Source organism: Natator depressus, chromosome 10 (assembly GCF_965152275.1).
Source record: "Natator depressus isolate rNatDep1 chromosome 10, rNatDep2.hap1, whole genome shotgun sequence".
In the NCBI taxonomy this organism is placed as follows: domain Eukaryota; kingdom Metazoa; phylum Chordata; order Testudines; family Cheloniidae; genus Natator; species Natator depressus.
The window spans coordinates 83,640,027-83,660,655 of NC_134243.1; the positions used below are offsets into that span (position 1 = coordinate 83,640,027).

The 20,629-nt window shown below is 47.2% G+C and overlaps 1 protein-coding gene across 7 annotated transcripts in view; it reads left to right on the forward strand.

Moving 5' to 3' along the window:
• Positions 1–20,629, forward strand: part of PPIP5K1 (diphosphoinositol pentakisphosphate kinase 1) — a 135,508-nt gene that overhangs the window by 78,439 nt on the left and 36,440 nt on the right. For 3 of the 7 annotated variants that reach the window (XM_074966724.1, XM_074966727.1, XM_074966725.1), the window contains exons 27-28: positions 9,675–9,797; positions 19,967–20,029. The exons of 1 other annotated variant lie outside the window; for it this stretch is intronic. In XM_074966724.1, coding sequence (XP_074822825.1) covers positions 9,675–9,797; positions 19,967–20,029 — 186 coding nt within the window. The remainder of the gene's footprint in view (positions 1–9,674; positions 9,798–19,966; positions 20,030–20,629) is intronic. 3 more of the 7 variants (XM_074966726.1, XM_074966729.1, XM_074966728.1) reach the window with 2 other exon arrangements.

Sequence of the window (20,629 nt, forward strand, 5' to 3'; positions counted from 1 at the left end):
CTCAGTTTGGAAGGCCCAGAAACAGAACTGTGAGGGTAGTTAGTGTGGGTACTTGATGAGAGACTCAAAGACTAAAATCGCTGCATTTACTCTGGGGGAATAAAAAGGGGAGTTGGGAATATGAATTAAAGGGAATCTGTCTGAAGTAAAGTTATGTGTGTAATCGCAAAAATTGATCAGTCCTGAGTTTTGATGCTGCCCCATAATTTGAGAACAAGGGTTGGTCAATTAAAGGCCAATAAATTTAAACTCAATCAAAAGAGATGTTTCTCAGGGTGAGTACTCGGCATGCCATGAGATGTCCATGAAACAGCTCCCATGACGGGTTTTAAAAGGGTTGAATCATATATGATCCTGAGTAACGGTGGCGGTGCAGAGAATAGAATGTTATCAAGTTAAAAAAGGAGGAAAACTTTAGACCAGTGTAAAGTCAACAACTTGTAGGTACCTGGATCTGTACTGTTCAGGGAGTGTAAAAAAAAAAAAGGGGGGGGGGGTGGAAGAGCATGCACCTCCCCCCCTCCTGGGGGGACTCCCATCTTGGGAGCAGGGGCTTGCACTCTGCTGCATCCACAGTTAATAATTTTGGACCACAATATGGATAAACAAAGTTGCTTTCCTCAACTGACATGAACCATGTTCCAAATGCCCAACGATCAAACCACCACTTAAGCCACATTCATTACCATGTGGAGCGCAGAGCATTCCAGGAAGCACTGTGGATCTGAGAAGCAAAGACCAGTGTTTGGGTGTCCAGATGGCTGCTTCTTTTTGCCTAGTTTTCAGCGTGCTGAGCTCATATCACTCTGACAGAAGTCAATGGGAGCCAAGGGTGTACAGCGCTTCTGAAAATCTTAAGGGGTTCTCAACTTGGGTACCCAAAATCAGAGACTCCTTTTGAGAATTTTGACCTGAGTGACTGCACACAATGAGTGTGTGGCAGGGTTGGGAATAGAACAATGCCTTCCTAGTTATCTGCCTTTTCTACAGACCATCCTTCCTCTGGGTTTATAGGTTATAGTTTACATATAATGTAAAAGGTCATAAACCTACTATGCATATGTAAGTTGAATCTAGATGTGCATTGCCAACTGCCTGGAAAAAAGAGCCAACAATTAATTGTAGATGGTAAAAATTTAGGACACTTAATTTATGGAGAAACAGACTTTTATGGAGGCATCCAGAACAGGCAGAATGACACAATGTGTGGCAGTCATTTTCAGACTCTCAACAAAACTCTTGGCTTAATACATTGTGATTTTTTTTTTTAAAGAACAGATTTCAAGTTGAGCATATGACCGTGGATGCAGAAAGCAAAGCCATGGTTTAATTTGGGTTGAGTTAGTTTTATTTGGGTGGGTTTTGTTTTGTACAACTGGAAAGTCTTAACCGAGAAAGAAAACCCTAAGTAGGTCTGCGGAGAGACAGTTGGGGCATAAATGGATGGTTTGCAAGCTCCAGGGCTCAGGCAGGACTCGTGTCCTGTGCCCCATATATCTTCTCACAGTTTGTGAGGAACATTGTGGGTCACTTGGCCTTTCTCTGAAACATCAAGGCAGAATCCTGTACTGGAGGGACCTGTGTACTGATCAGGGGCAGCAGCTTGTATATCTGAAAACCTGAAAAATGGCGCTCTGGATACAGATTTTTCCCCAGTGCTGATGGGTAGAGGTCTGGCATCAGCAGCCCAGTGCCTGGTATGGTGACGCATCACCAGCTGGGCATCCAGTCTTTTCTCTGCACTCAGAGCGATGAGCAAGCTTTCTGTTTCCTGATCAGTAGGTTCCTCAGTTCATTTGAAAAATCCTGATTGGGCTGTGGACACTCTCTCCTCCCCTAGATTTATTCCCTGCTTCCTCCTCCTCTATGCTGCAGTGCTGGCTGCTTCCTACAGAACTAGTGAAATCTCTGCACAGGAGAACTGGAGGGAAGGCAGAGGGGCAGTGCTTGCAGTTGGTGTTTACATATCAAGGGGATTAGGTATCCTAAATAATTAAAATGGATGGGTAGATATCCTAGCGCTCAGACTGGTCAACATAGGTCTCCTGGGTCAGGAGGCGGAAAGCCAAGTGACAGTAAACCCTGCATGGTTGGTTATCTTGCAGTAAGGCAACTTTCCTCATCTCCAAATACCAAGATCCCCACGCGTGCCCAGTGCTGATCTCCTTTGGAGGGGATTGCTGCCTCCTCTGGCATCAGGCCCTTCTGGAGATTCATCTCCTGGAGACGGGCAGATTCTTCTTCGTGTAGTGTCCCTAGGGATGCTCCACTTTAGGTGTCTGTGTGCCCTTACACCTCTAATTGGAGATTTGTGGTAGCAGTGTCCTGTTGAGCCCGCGCATGTGCTCTCCCTCCCTCCTGGTCTGCCTGGAGGCTATTTAGCACTGCACAGGCGAACCCCCCTCACTTCCTTCTCTACTGCCTTTGGTGTCTGACCCAACGAGCAGCTGTCCCTTCTTTAGCTGTGTCATTAGCATAAGTAGTGTTTGTTTTGTTACCTTTGTTCTCCCTAAAAGCACTCAAGCTAGTGTTTTGTTTTATTTTATTCCTTTGGTTTAAAAAGAAAAGAGAAAAAGGAAAAGAACTTCACTTTCCTTCCCTGTCTGGGGGCATTCCCCCCCCTCCCCAGGCATCTAGTAGACTCATAATTTTCTTTTTCAGTTTTTTTTTGTTTTTTTTTTTTAAAAACAACTATGTTCTTCTGTATATTCCTCCCTGCTAGAGGATGACAACCCCCTGCCCAAGGGCTTGCCTAGATTTCTCTGCTCCAAGCGATGCTTCTCCTGCCAGGAGTCAGTTCCTGTAATGGCCAGACACTCACTGTGCCTGGGAGACCCTCACAGAAGTGCTTTACCTGTCACACCTAAAACTGCAGCCTCACAGGAGCTGGGAGCTGAAGTAAAAATTCCTCCCTATAGAGAAAACCCTTCAGTCTATCCCCGGAGCCTTCACTTCAAAAGGGGTCCAGTGGTGAAGAGGAGAAGAGAGAGAGAGAAGAAGCCACCAGCAGACTCCCCCTGCAAAGGCTCCTCCGAGCAACTGGCCAGCCAGAGGGGTGTTCCCCAGTCCAAGTAGCTGGCCACGTGAGCTCAGCTGCCACTCCCCTTCGGCAGGGAAGCTCTGGAAGCTGAAACCTGAGAAGGGGCTTCCTGCTGTGAGGTCCGCCCTGCTCTGAGCTCTGCTCTCCGCACTGACTGAGGAGGGGCTTCTATAAGCTCTGTGCTGCTCTGAGCTCTACTCTGGGCAACTACGGCACCCAGAGGGCACCCTTACCGTACCATCTCTAAAAGAGCGACACAGAGAAGCTCTGCTTTGGCACCGAGACACCAGAGGCTTCCACCCTCATGCTCTGAGGCAATGGTACCATTCCCTAAGGAGAGGGGACAGTTACCATACCATCTCTAAAAGAGTGGCATAGAGAAACCCTTTGGTACCAGAGGCAACAAAACTCCCATCTAGGAAGTGTTCTGCACCTTTCCAACCGTTGATACCGACTACAGACGCTCCTCTGGGGTTCCGGATGAGCCCATGGTAACACAGGTGCTCTGGTACTCTGGAGATCTGTGACCTCAGTACCCAGGGAGAGACAATTACCGTATTTGCAAAAAGAAAAGGAGTACTACTGGCACCTAAGAGACTAACCAATTTATTTGAGCATGAGCTTTCGTGAGCTACAGCTCACTTCATCGGATGCATTCAGTGGGAAATACAGTGAGGAGATTTATATACACACAGAACATGAAACAATGGGTGTTACCATACACACTGTTGTCATACACATACCATATTGTCTCTAAAAAAGTGGCACCAACAAACTTTTTGTACTGGGCAAAACTCTCATTTAGGGAGTGCTCTGCCAAACTATCAGTACTGACAATGTACCACGGACCCTCCTCTGTGGTACCAAATGAACCCATGGTCCTGCATGACTCTGGTACCCTGGAGACCTGATGATTGGAGAAGAACCACAATCCCCATTACTTGGTACCAGGACCCCAGTATCAAGCACATCCAGGCACCCAGAATCGCTCTTAGCACTGGGCTGTATACTGCCAATACCCCAGTCAGCGGCACCCTTACCCACTGATGAATCTGACACTGGCCAGGAGGAGATCAATTCCTGGCCCCTCAAGGTGGCCCACCACCACACTACAAGGGTCATCCCCAATTCCATCACGCCAACCGCCAGTGCCTGCCTTCCTGCCTCTCCCTCCCAAGGCCATATTGTAACTTTTCGGGTATATACCCACACATAGTGCGACCGTCTCCAGTGTCTCTCAGGGAGAGTCCACCAGTTGGTTTGCTACAGCCTGGCACCTGAGCCAGGGCAGGAGAGCACCTGAGCCAGGACAGGAGAAAGCTTTTTCAGAACAGGAAAGAAGGGGGAAGAGGGAAGGGAGGGGGGAAAAAAAAAACCTGAAGAGGAAGCTACCTCTTCAGCACACTTTTCCTCATCTCTCCCAGATGAGACTGTGCTGCCTACCCCTCATCACTAGGTGAAGATTTAAGAACTTTTTGGATCTTACCAAGAGGGTGGCAGACGAGCTGCAGATTCCCTTTACAGGAGGTGGCAGATGCACATCACAAGTTGATGGAAATTCTGCACACTACCTTCTCATCTAGAACTGTCCTCCCAATTAATGAGCTGATTCTAGCTCCTACCAAAATCATCTGGCAGAGCCAGCCTCCATTGCACCAACCAGCAACAGAGTGTAAACAAAAACAACCCTACATCTCTACCCAAAGAGGCAGACTTTGTTTTCAACATCCACAACCCAATCGTCCTAGTGGATGTGGTTAATGCATGAAGCAAGCAACATAATGCCAAGTCAACTCCATATGCTCAGGCTTCCCAAGATGGTGTATTCATCAACAACATTACTGTTTAGAGTAATAAATTACCAAACTGTCATGGCCAAAACAATTTTGTTAATCTTGGGGAAACCCAGGATGTTTCTGAAACGTTACTGGAAACACAGAAAACAGATTCAGACCATTCTTAGAGAAGGTCAGTTAATAGCCAGACTGGTCCTAGAGAGACCACTGGATGTAGCTGTTACAGCTGCCTGCCCAGTCTCCATGACAGTGGTACTGAGGTGGGTTGTGGGTTTTTTTTGTGTTTTTTGGGTTTTTTTTTTTTTGTTCGCTACACCTCTCTAGATTTGCCCAAAGAGCTACAGACTTCCAATTTGAAGGGCCAGATTCTTTGCGGAGAAGACAGATTTTTTTTTTTCTCTCCACATCCTGAGGGATTCTTGGACTGCACTACACTCCTTAGGAATCTACACTGTGGAACAGAAGAGAAGATATACCTCTCAACCACACCACAGATCAGTCTTCTCAATATCACCATCTCTTTGCTGTTATGAGCCACATTGTAAGAGGCCCAGGGCTCAAAAGTGACAACAGTCTGCACCCCAGTCCATGACCTCTCAAACTGCCTCTTATAAGCACTTTGATGAGCTGGTCAGGGGCCTGAACAATGATACCTTACAGCATCAGCTGCCATCTATACACCTGTCATGCCACTCAGAAGTCACCTTACCTTACTTCACAGCAGTTAGGACCAGCTCTAGAGCAAAGAGAGTGATTGATTTCTAGCCCTGAACCTACAGGGTGCTTACTTTCATATCTCAATACAACCATTGTACAGGAGATTTCCTACTGCTTGCCTTTTGGGGCAGGATCATTATAGGTACAGACTGCTCACACAGGGTAGTCTCCAAGGGTCACTTCATTGTAGTGGCATACTAACTCTGGTACAGGGACTGGACTTTATCAGCACCAACCTGATGCAGTACAAGAGAGCGCTCCTCTCACTACTCACATTCACCATCCTGGGACATGTCTCCCTAATATGCTGGGGAGCTCACCTACAAAGCAACACAAAAGATCTTATGATGGACTTAATGTGACCTGTATGTTTTGTATAAACTGCCAAGGAGCTGCCAGATCTCCCTCCCTCTGCAAGACAGCATTCAAACTTTGGAATTGATGCACCCATCACAACGTGCCCATCTCAGCTGTCTGTCTACAAGGGATACAGAACGGGATAACCAACAGTCTCAGTTGGAATTTTCTCATGACAATGCGTGTATACTGAATTCAGAGGTGCTTCAGGATATAGCCACCCTTTGGGGAAACATTCACTGGCAGTTGCCATCATCTTCCCAGCGGACAGGGCCCACTTGTATGTCTTTTCCAAGTTTCCTACCCTATCCAAGATTCTGTTGAAAATTCAGCGAAACAAAGCGAGAGTTGTTATGATTGATTGTGACAAGTCTGGCTCCCTTACCTGATGCAGATGGCAATATGCCCTCCTCTTCCTCGGACGTCAGCCCGTTCCTCACCCCCCCCCCCCTCAAAACAATGGGCTGACCCTTCACCCCAACCCATGGGTCCTCTGCCTCCAGGCTTGGATCTTTCTTTGTTCCAAGGCTTAGAAGCAGAATGCTCTGACAAGCTGAAACACATGTTGCAACACAACCACAAGTTGACCACTCCACATACCCATCTACAGAATGGAAACGACTCTACGTTTGTACCATTCCAAACGGACAGACCCAACCTCCTCTTTCCTCCCTCTGATTCTGCACTACATTTTACACTCTCACTCCGCTCCCTTAAGGTACATCTCATGGCGAAAATGGCTTCCCACTTGGAGTTTGCTCAACCACTAATACGTAGACTCTTTAAGGGCACTGGGACTCTCTTCCCCCATGTGACACCACCCGCTCCAATCTGGGACTTTAATCTAGTTCTCGGGGCTTGGACTAGACCTCCCTGAATGAGGGAGGCAACCTAGTGACAGAGGATGTGGAAAAAGCTAATGTACTCAATGCTTTTTTTGCCTCTGTTTTCACTAACAAGGTCAGCTCCCAGACTGCTGCGCTGGGCATCACAGAATGGGGAAGAGATGGCCAGCCCTCTGTGGAGATAGAGGTGGTTAGGGACTATTTAGAAAAGCTGGACGTGCACAAGTCCATGGGGCCGGACGAGTTACATCCGAGAGTGCTGAAGGAATTGGCGGCTGTGATTGCAGAGCCCTTGGCCATTATCTTTGAAAACTCGTGGCGAACGGGGGAAGTCCCGGATGACTGGAAAAAGGCTAATGTAGTGCCAATCTTTAAAAAAGGGAAGGAGGAGGATCCTGGGAACTACAGGCCAGTCAGCCTCACCTCAGTCCCTGGAAAAATCATGGAGCAGGTCCTCAAAGAATCAATCCTGAAGCACTTACATGAGAGGAAAGTGATCAGGAACAGTCAGCATGGATTCACCAAGGGAAGGTCATGCCTGACTAATCTAATCGCCTTTTATGATGAGATTACTGGTTCTGTGGATGAAGGGAAAGCAGTGGATGTATTGTTTCTTGACGTTAGCAAAGCTTTTGACACGGTCTCCCACAGTATTCTTGTCAGCAAGTTAAGGAAGTATGGGCTGGATGAATGCACTATAAGGTGGGTAGAAAGCTGGCTAGATTGTCGGGCTCAACGGGTAGTGATCAATGGCTCCATGTCTAGTTGGCAGCCGGTGTCAAGTGGAGTGCCCCAGGGGTCGGTCCTGGGGCCGGTTTTGTTCAATATCTTCATAAATGATCTGGAGGATGGTGTGGATTGCACTCTCAGCAAATTTGCAGATGATACTAAACTGGGAGGAGTGGTAGATACGCTGGAGGGGAGGGATAGGATACAGAAGGACCTAGACAAATTGGAGGATTGGGCCAAAAGAAATCTGATGAGGTTCAATAAGGATAAGTGCAGGGTCCTGCACTTAGGATGGAAGAATCCAATGCACCGCTACAGACTAGGGACCGAATGGCTAGGCAGCAGTTCTGCGGAAAAGGACCTAGGGGTGACAGTGGACGAGAAGCTGGATATGAGTCAGCAGTGTGCCCTTGTTGCCAAGAAGGCCAATGGCATTTTGGGATGTAGAAGTAGGGGCATAGCGAGCAGATCGAGGGACGTGATCGTTCCCCTCTATTCGACACTGGTGAGGCCTCATCTGGAGTACTGTGTCCAGTTTTGGGCCCCACACTACAAGAAGGATGTGGATAAATTGGAGAGAGTCCAGCGAAGGGCAACAAAAATGATTAGGGGTCTAGAGCACATGACTTATGAAGAGAGGCTGAGGGAGCTGGGATTGTTTAGTCTGCAGAAGAGAAGAATGAGGGGGGATTTGATAGCTGCTTTCAACTACCTGAAAGAGGGTTCCAAAGAGGATGGCTCTAGACTGTTCTCAATGGTAGCAGATGACAGAACGAGGAGTAATGGTCTCAAGTTGCAATGGGGGAGGTTTAGATTGGATATTAGGAAAAACTTTTTCACTAAGAGGGTGGTGAAACACTGGAATGCGTTACCTAGGGAGGTGGTAGAATCTCCTTCCTTAGAGGTTTTTAAGGTCAGGCTTGACAAAGCCCTGGCTGGGATGATTTAACTGGGAATTGGTCCTGCTTCGAGCAGGGGGTTGGACTAGATGACCTTCTGGGGTCCCTTCCAACCCTGATATTCTATGATTCCCTCCGAGTCCAGGGCAACTTGTTCTCTCTCTCACCTGTCCATGACGACAGCATTTCTAATTGCCATCACTTCAGCTAGGCACATAGGAGAAATAGCGGCCCTGATGGCACACCCATCATTCACGGCCTTTATCTTTAAAAAAATAAAATAATAATAACTCCTCCTCTAAGGCCACATATCCCAAGTTTTCCCCTACTTTTTCTGCACTTTCCATATGAATCAACAGATCCATCTCCCTGTTTTTTCCCCAAAACCACATTGTGACAACTGGGAGACAATTGTGCATATGCTAGATTTTAGAAGGACGTTAGCATTTTACTTGGACAGGACTAAGGACTTCAGGAAATCCGCTAAACTCTTCCGTTCATCCACAGAAAGATCCAAAAGCTCTGATATCTCCTCAAAGACTATCCAAATGAGTCTCTAGTTGCATTAATCACTTAGCAAGGATGCGACTTCCTTCCGTCCATACGCACTCCATGAGATCATTTCCTACCTCAGTCATATTCCATAGGGATACCCCTATCTACCCAATCTATAGAGCAATGATTGGGTTCTCTGTCCATACTTTCGCAGAACATTAGGCGATCACTGAAGATTTGGCTGCTGACGCCATCTTCGACTCCACAGTACTCTCTGTAGTAAAAGACTCCGCTCCGAAGTCCCAGCCTCCAGTGGTGGGTACTGCTCCGGAGTCCCCTAAAGTGGAGCACCCATAGGGACGCTACTCGAAGAAGAATAGGAAGTTACTCACCTTGTGCAGTAACGATGGTTCTTCGAGATGTGTGTCCCTATGGGTGCTCCACAACCCACCCTCCTCCTCTCTACTTCAGATTTCTCTACAGGGCTCCGTGGTAGAGAAGGAAGTGAGTGGGGTTCGCTGGTGCAGTGCTAAATAGCCTTGAAGCAGACCATGAGGGAGGGGGAGAGCACATGAGCAGGCTCAACGGGACACTGCTACCAAATATCTCTGATTAGAGGTGCAGGGGCACACAGACCCCTAAAGTGGAGCACCCATAGGGACACACATCTCAAAGAACTGTTGTTACTGCACAAGGTGAGTAACTGCCTCTTACTTCTCCGCGCTAACTCTGCTGATGTCGTCTGTAGATGCATGCTGTGGAGACATAATACTAATGCCCTCCCACGCCTTTCCAGGGTCGCAGTGTACAGGACTATTTAGCACTACTGTGCTCGGAGGCTCCTCCAGTGCCCCAAACCTTCAGGACTACGCACGCAGCCACGGCAAAAAGTTCACCACCAGCCTGACATACAAAGATGGTATGAATGTTCTTTGTGTAGCAGATAATTTACTTGTGGAACTTGCTCTCTAAAGATGTTACTGAGGCAAAGATGTAGTAAGATTTTCCAGAGAATTAGACATGAATGAATTGAATATCCTCTGCACCTGCACTAATCACAGTCACACTGAATTGTTATGTACTGCTCCAAGCAAGCTGACAGTATCCACTCTTTGGAGGTGGATTACTGAGCTCAATGGGCCATTGGTATGTCCCTGTGTGCTTAGAGGTTCAGCTCGCTTGTCTCAAATGGTCCCACTTGTGCTTTACTTCTAAGCCCATAAGAAGACCAAGTTATCTACATGTGAAGCTGGGGCTGCCATGTTAGCCGAATGACATGCATGGTGGGGTCAGGCTGGGGATATTTGGGAGGGGGAAGTATATGGAGTTATGGGCAGCTGTGGGAGAACCTCTGGAATGCACCCACATCCAGACACTTCTGTACACCTGAGGTGCTGATGCGGGTGTTGGGTAGGATGCTGGGAGGAGATTGCAAACTCTCATCACTGTTGCTCACTTACTGCAGAAGCTGCCTGAAAAATCTGCAGTTGAATCCCTAATGAAGATGACCTGATAAAATCAAACATTCAGCTCATTGGTTTAAGTGCTGGCCTGTACTCTGTCAGTGAAGGGGAACTGTCTGGTTGACACATTAAATAAGAATAGTCATTTGTATTTTATACAGCACTTAGTGTGGTGGCACCATGGGGGCTGGAACAGTTTTTATAGTGGGGGTGCTGAGAGCCATTGAACCAAACCGTAAACCCTGTATATAATGGAAACCACTTCAAGCCAGGGGGTGCAGCAGCTCCCCCAGCACCTATGGATTTCACTGCGTCAAGGACGCAATGAGGCAGTTCTGCCTCTAGGGACTTCGTGTAGAAGCTGGGATATTCTGGGAGATGTGAGGGTGCGGTAAAGTTGGAGGATTGTTTATTTTTCCATGTTAGCTCAGTTCTTGTGGCCATGGCCCGTTGAGTGGGACAGAATGGAATAAAAAGAGGAAGTTGGTCTGGCAAAGTACTCTGGGGAAGGCATTTGCAAACCAGAAATCCACTGGAACTTCATGGAGAACTTTGTATTGATCAGTCTGCTGAGAGGTTTTCTATGCTGCTCTTCCATCTTTGCTACAAGAGACTTCTGCATAATACTAGGTCTTTGTTGCCTATGACCTGATCTGCTGCCTGGTCAAAGTCATAATCATTTGCACAGCCACTGATTGTGGTGTAGAACATAATAGGGAAGCTTGTCTCCATGAGCTGTGTAAAGGATGGATGCAGCATAAGGGTGATAGATATTAGGAAAGCAAACTGGGGGAAACTGCAAAACCTTCTCCTTGTTTGCTGTGGTGTTCTAGCTATGTTGTTCCTAAGGTATTGGCGAGAAAGGGTGGGTATGATGATCAGTGCCCCCCATAACACACCTGTTGGGATTCCTGGGTCTTACACGTGCCCATCATGACGTGGTGTATCACATCCAGTGTACTAACTGCCCCATAGCAACTCTGTGGGTGTAACCAGCCAATCACTACGCTCAGATTCACAAAGGAAAAGGTAAAAGACAAGCCCAGTATCACTCCTAGGTGAACACTTCTCACAAAGTGAACGCTCTGTATCTGACCTCTGTCCTTGTCCTCAAAGGAAACCTGCACAACAACTTCAAAAGAAGAGCTTGGGAAGTTAAATTCATAACTCGCTGCTGCTAGACGCTAAAAAAGAAAGACACTGAATTTACAGCTTCTTACAAGAATCTGTAGCCTGCTAACCCCCCTTGTTTGTCCTATGACTGCACAGGTATTAACAGGCAACTTAATCTTGAATGATCTCTTCGATTATGTGTTTAGCTACTTAAGCTAAACAATTTCTTGCACCTTGTATTTAGCAGTGACACTCTGGATACGTTTCCAAGATCTGAAGAAAAGTTTTGTAACTCAAAAGCTTGTCTCTCTCACCGATAAAATATTACCTCGCCCACCTTGTCTCGGTCAACCTTTTCCTATCAGTTCTGAGCTGCCCTCGGTGGCTGTGGGTGGGTGGGTGGGGGGGAAGAGAATCTGTGCTGGTTATGCAATAGGTCCCAGAGCCAATCTGCCAGTATAGGGCAAGCTAGCTCAAGGCATCCAGTGTGGAGATACAGGTGAGGAGGCTGGAAAGAATAGCCTGTGTCCTAGTATTTTTTTTCTTCTGTAGCTTCTAGGCACCTTCAAAGTTCAGAGGCAGTATTATTCCCATAGGGAGAATTGACTTGGTGCAGGGCATGCAGCAAGCTGGTAGCAGTCAAGAAAGGAACCCAGGTCATCTCAGTCTTGGCCCTGTGCTCATTCACTGCCTGTTGAATGCTGCAGCATGTATGCTGGGCAGCTGGGGCCTGCCTACAAACTCAGTTTGTACCATTGGTTGCTTATAGTCAAGGCCCTGGGCAGTTTCCAGCAGGCTGGGTCTAAATCCTGTGGCAAAGTCCCTGCATTCTTTGGCATTCTTGTGGAGTGGATAGATAATAAAACAGATATAAAATAAAATGTTAGAAGGTAGATTTTTATTTAATTCAGTATGAAGGCGACTAACCTGATCAAGTCACTCGCCCCAGAGTTATTTATTTTGGTGTTAAATTCTGTTTCTTTCTCATTGTCTCCATGCTTTTCTGCTCTGCCAGGGCCAGCAAGCTGCATTGTGGAAGTTGTGAGGAAGAAGCTGGAAGTTTTAGCAGCTGCATAGAAAGCTATTGAGGCTTTTGGGTCCTGGGGGGAGGCACTTTGGAAAGTGAGACAAACCCTTTGATTGGGTGTTTCTGCAATGAAGTGGTTTAAATACCAGCATTGCTAATTATCATCTTTAGATTTCAGAGTTACCAATCAATAGAGATGAGTGAGGCAGTTCAGACAACAGTTTAGAAACATAACAATAAAAATAAAACTAAGGGCTTGTCTACACGGGGGGTGGTGGGGCTTTATAGTGGATCAAATCAAGTTAATATGATTTGAAAACACTTGAATACATGCAACGCCATACCATCACTGTTCACTAATTACACATTTATCGCAAACCCTGAGGTCTTCTTGCAAAGTGGATGATGTTTGCTTCGAATCAGATTAGTTCATCTATTGTATGTGTGTATGCAGTTGTTGCACGCTTCTTTTTACATGATCCCAGTGGCTTTGCAGGTTGACCGTTACTGACTTATCACTTTACTTGTGTGCCCTCCCTGCTCTGGTGTCAAGTTTCCAGGACTATACCACCTCCCTTTAGAAGCTGACACATAGCCAGATTTTGCCCATTTGCTCCTGGACTCCAGCGTATCATTTTTTGCAGTGTGACCACCAAAGCACTTCTGAAGCCCCACAATATGCCCTCATGTAGCCGGTTGGAGCCGTGCTGAGACCCTGGATCTCAATGCCATCTGGGGAGAAGTGGCAGTTCAGGAAGCTCTTGTCTCTAGGATAAAGACCTTTTCGTGTACATTGCAAAGTAGATGTCTGCAAGGGGTCACGACCAGGATGCCAAGCAGTGCCAGATAGAGCAAGCAGCTCAGGAGAAAGTACATTATAGCATGGGACAAAAGGAGGCAATATGGCAGGGGATGTGACCCGTCCATTTTTTTGATGAACTAGATAGGATTCTACACAATTCTAGTCCATCCTGTACAGACACCATTCGGGACCTGCCCGCACTGTTCCCCCCTCCCTCCCCCCCGATGAAGACCAGCCAAACGCATCAGAGGATGAGCAGGAGGATGCCAGAGAGGAGTTGTCTCCTGAGAGCCAGGATCTTTTTGGGACTCAGGACCCTCATGCCAGCTAGCTGCAGTCCCACCCTCCTGCAATGGACCGCGATTCCTGCCCTGCATTGGCTGAACCCATGGCCCAGACAGAAACCGATTCGGGACTGAAAAAACACATTCCCTGGGGGGAACTTCAGCATGTAATTCTACAATCTATTATTGTGCCACACTGCTGTCCGCAGCCATTGTAGGCAGATGTGAGCTAGGAGCCCTTCCGAGTATCCAGGCCTTGCCTCCCTTGGCTCATGCTGCCCATTGTCCCCTCACCCTCCAAAGTGCTTCCAAAATGGTGGCTGCTCCACCAGGCAGTCAGCCTCTGTGACATGCTAACGCCATGACTATTGATGTTTTCAGGTCCATGGCACATGGAGGCCACTTGCCCATCTTCCTGTCTTCCTTTCCTCTTCCCTTATCTTACTTGACTTCTGAAACCATCCCCCTCCTTCACCCATCTAGTGGCCGTGTTGAGGGCAGAAGTCAGTCTCTACACCGCCTCCCCTCCCGCAACAGATTTGAATAACGAAAGCATTCATTTCTGCAAAAATCAAGTGTACGGAGACAGTTGTTACAGGAAAAGGAGTTTCGTGAGTGCTCATAGTTTACATGAGGTATAAATAAGAACATATGAAAGGTCATATTGAGCCAGACCAATGGTCCATCTGGACCATTATCCTGTCTCTAACAGTGGCCAGTGCCAGATGCTTCACAGGGAATGAACAGAAAAGGCAATTTTGAGTGTTTCATCCCTTATTATCCAGTCCTATCTTCTGGCAGTTGGAGGTTTAGGGACATCCAGAGCATGGAGTTCAATCCCTGACCATCCTGGTTAATAGCCACTGATGAACCTGTTCTCCATGAACTTATCTAATGCTTTTTTGAACCCATTTATACTTTTTGTCCTTCACACCATCCCCTGGCAATAAGTCCCACAGGTTGACTGTCCATTGTGTGAAGAAATACTTCCTTTTTGTTTGTGTAATCTGCGGCCTACTAACTTAATTGGGTGACCCCTGGTTCTTGTTATGTGAAGGGGCAAATAAATAACACTTACTTTCTCCACACCAGTCATGATTTTATAGACCTCTATCATATCCCCCTTTAGTTATCTCTTCTCTAAGATGAACAGTCCCAGTATTTTTAATCTCTCCTTATATGGATGCTGTTCCATACCACTATTAATAATTTTGTTGCCCTTCTCTGTATTAATATCTTTTTAGTGATGGGGCTACCAGAAGTGCAGGCTGTATTCAAGGTGTGGGCGTACTATGGATTTATATAGTGGCATGAATATTTTCTGTTTTATTATTTATCCTTTTTCCTAATGGCTCCTAACATTCTGTTTGCTTTTTTGACTGTCACTCTACATTGAGCAGATGTTTTCAGGGAACTATCCACAATGACTCCAAGGTCTTTTTTAAGTGGTAACAACTAATTTAGACCCCATCATTTTGTATGTATAGTTGGGATTATGTTTTCAAATGTGCGTTACTTTGCATTTATCAATGCATATTATTGTTGAATTTCATCTGCCACTTTCTTGCCCAGTCATCAGATTTAATGAGATCCCTTTGGAACTCTTCACAGTCTGCATTGGACTTAGAAAATTACTTGATAGTTATCACCTGCAAGTTTTGCCACCTCACTGTTTACCCCTTTTTCCAGATCATCTATGAATATGTTGAACAGCATTGGTTCCAGTACAGATCCTTGGGGTACCCTCTCTCCATTGTGAAAACTGACCTTCTGTTCCTACCCTTTATTTCCTATCTTACTGATCCATGAGAGGACCTTCTCTCTCTCTCTCTCTCTCATCCCATGACTGCTTACTTTGTTTAAGGGCCCTTGGTGTGGGACCTTGTCAAAGGCTTTCTGAAAGTCCAAGTACACTAGATCTATTAGATCACCCTTTCACACATTCTTGTTGACTCCCTCAGAGAATTCTAATAGATGGCTGAGTCATGATTTCCCTTTACAAAAGCCTGTTGACACTTTCCCAATGTATCGTATTTATCTATGTGTCTGATAATTCTGTTCTTTACTGTAGCTTCAACTAATTTGCCTGGTACTGAAGTTAGGCTTACCAGTCTGTAATTGCCAGGATCGCTTCTGGAGCCTTTTTAAAAAATAGCTGTTACAATAGCTATCTTGTACAGAGGCTGATTTAAGTGATGTGTGGTATATCATAGTTCTGCAAATGCCTTTACCAGGCATGCAAGCTGCTCCGTGCTGAGGAACAAATGCCCTTCAATATGCATTCTAACTGATGATCATTGTATGGTTCTATTGTTCTGTGTATTTGCTCTGTCTGCTGGGGAGACGTAGCAGAACTTGACTGAGAAATTCATTTAGTTTTGCATGTTGTAGGGAATGGATGCTTGCCCATGCCCCAGGTATAGCTTTCAAGCTCCTTCCACTCCTGCAGCATTTCTGGGGGGACCATCCTAGTGAATAACTTCACAGCATATCTCAATGGTCTGCTCCTTGCCTCCTAGTCACGCATTCTCTGCCTCTGCCCCAGTGCAACATCCTAGTGAATCAGGACAGCCTAATGGGGGTTGTTGGGAGGATTACTAGCCCTCTCACCCCTGAAGCCTCCCGTAAGCTCCCTTTTAACCTTGCCAACATCACAGAAGTGCCTCCAGCACACACACAAAACAGCAAAACCAAAGTGGAAACATAATTCTAAATCCACCCCCTCCTACCCCCCAATCTTGCTAACAGCATGTTCAGAAATCCCGATACACCCAGCACCCTCCTCACACATAGACCACTTTACCTCACAGTGTCTCGTCCCAATCCTGGGGGAACCTCCAAAATTGTAAGTCACATAAAGAAAAAACATCATGGCGTGTCTGGAATATGACCAACAAGCAACTGCTTTTTGGGTTTTTCCCCCAGACAGCCACAGGACCTGCAGTGGCCAGACTGTCAAAGACAGAGCTGCTCTGTACTGCAGAAAGGCTGGCCACCTGAGTGGGTGGAAATGGAAAACCCTGGACGAAATGTTTGTAGCACTCATGGCGGAGTTGCAGAGGAAAACTGAACTGTACATCAAGACTTGGAAGAAGAAAGAAATGCAGCTCTCCAGGAAAGTGTGGCTGTGGCCAGGGGAAGCATCACCCTGGCCAAGGAGATCATGGAAAAAGACAAGGAGATGCAGAGGCAACACATGGACACTATCTTGGGCCAGAATGCTCTCCTCTTAAACATGCTCCTACTAGGCCAATAGGCCCTGCAGTCCTGTTACTTGGGACTCAGGCATGTCCTTGAGCCCACGGGCAATACTGGCTACTGGGACCAGCAGCAACTCCTCCCCACCGCACCTCTCAGCAGTGTTACCAGAAGCCATCCCCGTTTTGGAATCAACCTTTAGACACCAAGAACGCAGGGGAGTCCAGTAGTGTCCCTGACAGTTTTGAGCTATGGCATTCAGCCCCAGAGCACATGTGAGGGAAGACATATACCAAGTTCCAAAAGATCCTTGTAGACCGCCATTCATTTATGTCTGTAAATCACCGGTGATGATCCACTAGTCCTTGGAGAACCATGGCGAATTACCCCTTTTTCTGTTTCTAAATTCTGTGCCCTGGTGGGGTGAGGGAACAGCAAAGGATAGGCACATGGGTTCCACCAGTTGCTCCAGTACAGTTGGGAACCCTGTGCGTGCAAAGCCATCAATAATCTCCTGAGCATTACTCAGCTAGAGAGTACCTTATCAGTGGCATAGCAGACCTGCATGAGAATGGACCCATGGCGAATTGGTTTGCTACAGACCGGAAGCATTTGGGGATGGCCAGCTTCCAGATGGCAAGGGCGACTGGCTTCTTCACAGGGGTGTGGCACCGCATGATGGTGTGCTGTTGATGCAGCTCCAGAGTCTGTTCTGCACAGATCTCAAAAAGGGTAACTCTCCCTAGCCTGAAGTTCTTTTGCCACGGCTAGTCATCCCAGGCCTGCAGAATGTCCTCTCCCACCAATCCACACTGGTTTCCCAGGTCCATAGACTGTGCTGAGAACTGTGTAACTCATCCAGGAACTGGTCCTCTAGTTCACGCAGGTTGGCAGGGTCCTCTTCCTCCTCATTCTGCTCCCCCCACTCCAGTGTGTTGTGCTGATGCCATAGAATATTCTTCTGCTTGTGGGGCGATTTGGCAAAGTGAAATGCCAATTTCATCTGGCTTTAGTGCTATAATGCAGCCCAGGCAGGCTCTGAATATTCACAGTTTTCACCATAGCGGAATGGAGCATTGTTGAGTTAATGCTGACTGAGCAATTCAAAAATAGCACAAGGCTATCAGGAAAGGAAGGATGGGGTGGAGAATGCAGAAATGTAGAATTAAAAAAACAAAAACAAAATAGAACCTAGCTGGCTTCCCCACAATTCACAGCAAAAACAATCCCAGGATGCATGCTGCTCAGCAGCAAAACAAAGGACCTCTCAAGAAGACTGCACCCTGAGTTTGCAGCAAACTGCTGCAGTGTGTTCACACAATGTGAATTGAAAATGGAATGAGTGTTCTGTGTGCATCCTGTTGGTGCAATTTGCATACTCTGAGTTACCTGATGCACATCAAACAGCTTTGGATTAAACTAGAGACACAACCTAAGATTCCGGAGCACAATTCTGGACCAGTGGTGGCTTTTGCTTCTCCTTTCTGTGGCGGCTGAATTGCAGAGTACGTGGTGCCCTGCTTGTGGTGCTCTCCTCCACAGCTCATTGCTGCTCTAAAAGTCTCCTTGTTGGCGACTGGGAATAAGATACGGAGCTTTTCACCTCTACATTACTGGTGTGATGGAGCGCAATCCACTAGCGAGTGAAAGTCATCCGTGGTATCACCTTCTGTGAAGTAAGTTGGTTGGCCTCAGGCCAGTTCCTCATAGCCAGCCGTTGAGTGGGCTATGGAGACTGAATGTCACTGTCTCCTCTAGAGCTGATTTATAGGGTCAAGGCTGAGAAACACTCTCCAATTTGAGTGCATGTGGATGGGAATCTTGTCCTGCTTCTACCTATGCTGCACCTACCCAGGAGTAAACAGAGCAATTCAGTTTCCAGGGCCATCCAGACAGCAAGGGAAATATAGAAATGCCCGTGAGCCCTTGAATAAAATTTAATTGTGGGGGTAAGTCAGCAGTATTTCCGTAAACATAGCCAGCAGCATGATCCAGACACGAGGATGAGATGGCATTGATGCCAACTGAATTAGAGCACTTGTGGAAGGGCAAGGTTGTGTGTAGCTCTTATGGCTCTGGTAAAAAGGAAGCATGAAAGAGACACTCTGAGAAATGAAAACCTTTTTAATTCGCACGCCGTGGTGGAAGTCTGGCCAGCTGGGCTCTGTTCCCCCAAGCTATGAATCCAATCAGCCTTTTTCTCTTCGGTTTGTGCTGGCCTGTCCCTTCCCACACGCCCTGAGGAGCTACCTGCAATATTCCCCATGCCTCACTGCAGACTTCTCCGGTAGATTATGGAAATAACAAAACTGTACCATGAAAGCCGAGCCCTTTTATGCACCATCTGTTTTCAGTCCCTCCCTCCCCAGCAACATAACTCGTGTGAGACAGCTTTGCTGCCTCTGTGGCCAGGAACCTGGCCTGGCTCATGCCCAAAGGGATCCTTGTGGGGCCCAGCTGTGCTTGAGGGGCCATGCCTGGCCGGTATCTGGGAATGCCTCGTGGGACAAGGTCTGGGGGCACCCGCTTAGTCTGTTCAGTTGTAAATTTGACTTTCCTTTTTAAGTCATAAAGCTCTCTGCTTAGCACAGATTCCGGAGGGGACACACTGAGGCTACAGTGTCCTTTACTTTAAATCTTCTGTTCCTGCAAGGGGAGAGCAGTCTTAGGCACTTCACTTCACTTCTCCCCAGTAAGTTCTGAGTGGCTTGGCCTATATTGTACTGCTGCGTTCTGTGTGGCTTTGTGCTATACTGGCTCTGAGAATGTCCTGGTCACCTGTGCAGAAGAGCCCTATCTCTTCCCCCAGCTATCTCTAGTAGGACCAGTCCATGCACAACTCAGAGAGCAGAGAGTATCTCTAGGCAAAATGAGGTAGGAGGGCAGGGAGTGCCTCCTGTGTATAAGAATGGGGCTGAAGAAGTGTGAGAACATTGCAGGGTATCAGGAAGGGAGACTGTTAGTGGGCATAAATGCAAGGGAGGCAGAGAGCAGGTGTAAAGAGGGACCTGGAGGACTCTGTCAGGTGCTGCAGATGTAAGGAGTGTCAAGAGAAGTGTCACGTGGGAGCGGGTGTCTGGGGATCAGGCAGATGGATAAGTGTGAGGGGTCTATCAGGCAGGGATAGTTGTAAGCATGCAAAGTCTCAGGGCTCCTTAGAAGCAGGCTATTAACTGAGATGATCTGTTTTTATTTCCTCAGAGCTCTTGTCTATGCCAGCCGTAAAACGATTTTCTGTGTCGTTTGCAAAGCATCCGACTAATGGTACGTTTGCTTCCTTGATTTGACGTTTCCTCATGCTTCTAACCTCATCCTCACATTCCGTTCTCTCTGCACGTCATTCTGTGTACCCCTCCCTTCAGCCTTCTCATGTTCCTCTGCGCGTCTGTGTATCTGGTGTCCAACTGTTTCACCGTTTTCCCTGTTGTCTCATTGTGACTAACCTGCTCACTTTGTGTTACTGTCTGTGAGGGGCCCAGGCCTGGGCAGGCTGTTAGAATCCTGGCAGCCTGTTTATTCCAGAGGTGTTTGCACCCCGACTGACCAACCAAATGTGAGCAAACAAGAATTGGATCCTTTAGCAGCCTCAAATTCTGTACTGGCGTCAGCGTCTCCTCCATGCTCACTCTCTCCATCTCACTGATGGTGTGGGAGGCATAGCCGTGCAAACCCTGCAGCACAATCTGCCTTGACAGTCTGTATCCTGAGAGAAGCAATGACTGGCTCTCTAGTCTGCTGTGCATAGCAGCGGAGGAAGAGCGAGGGCAGCTCTGGGGTTAGATGGCATTAATAAGTGAGGCAAAGGCAGCCTCCAGCTGGTGGCTGTGGAAAATGCAATCTACTGAGGTGAGAGTAAGAGGATAA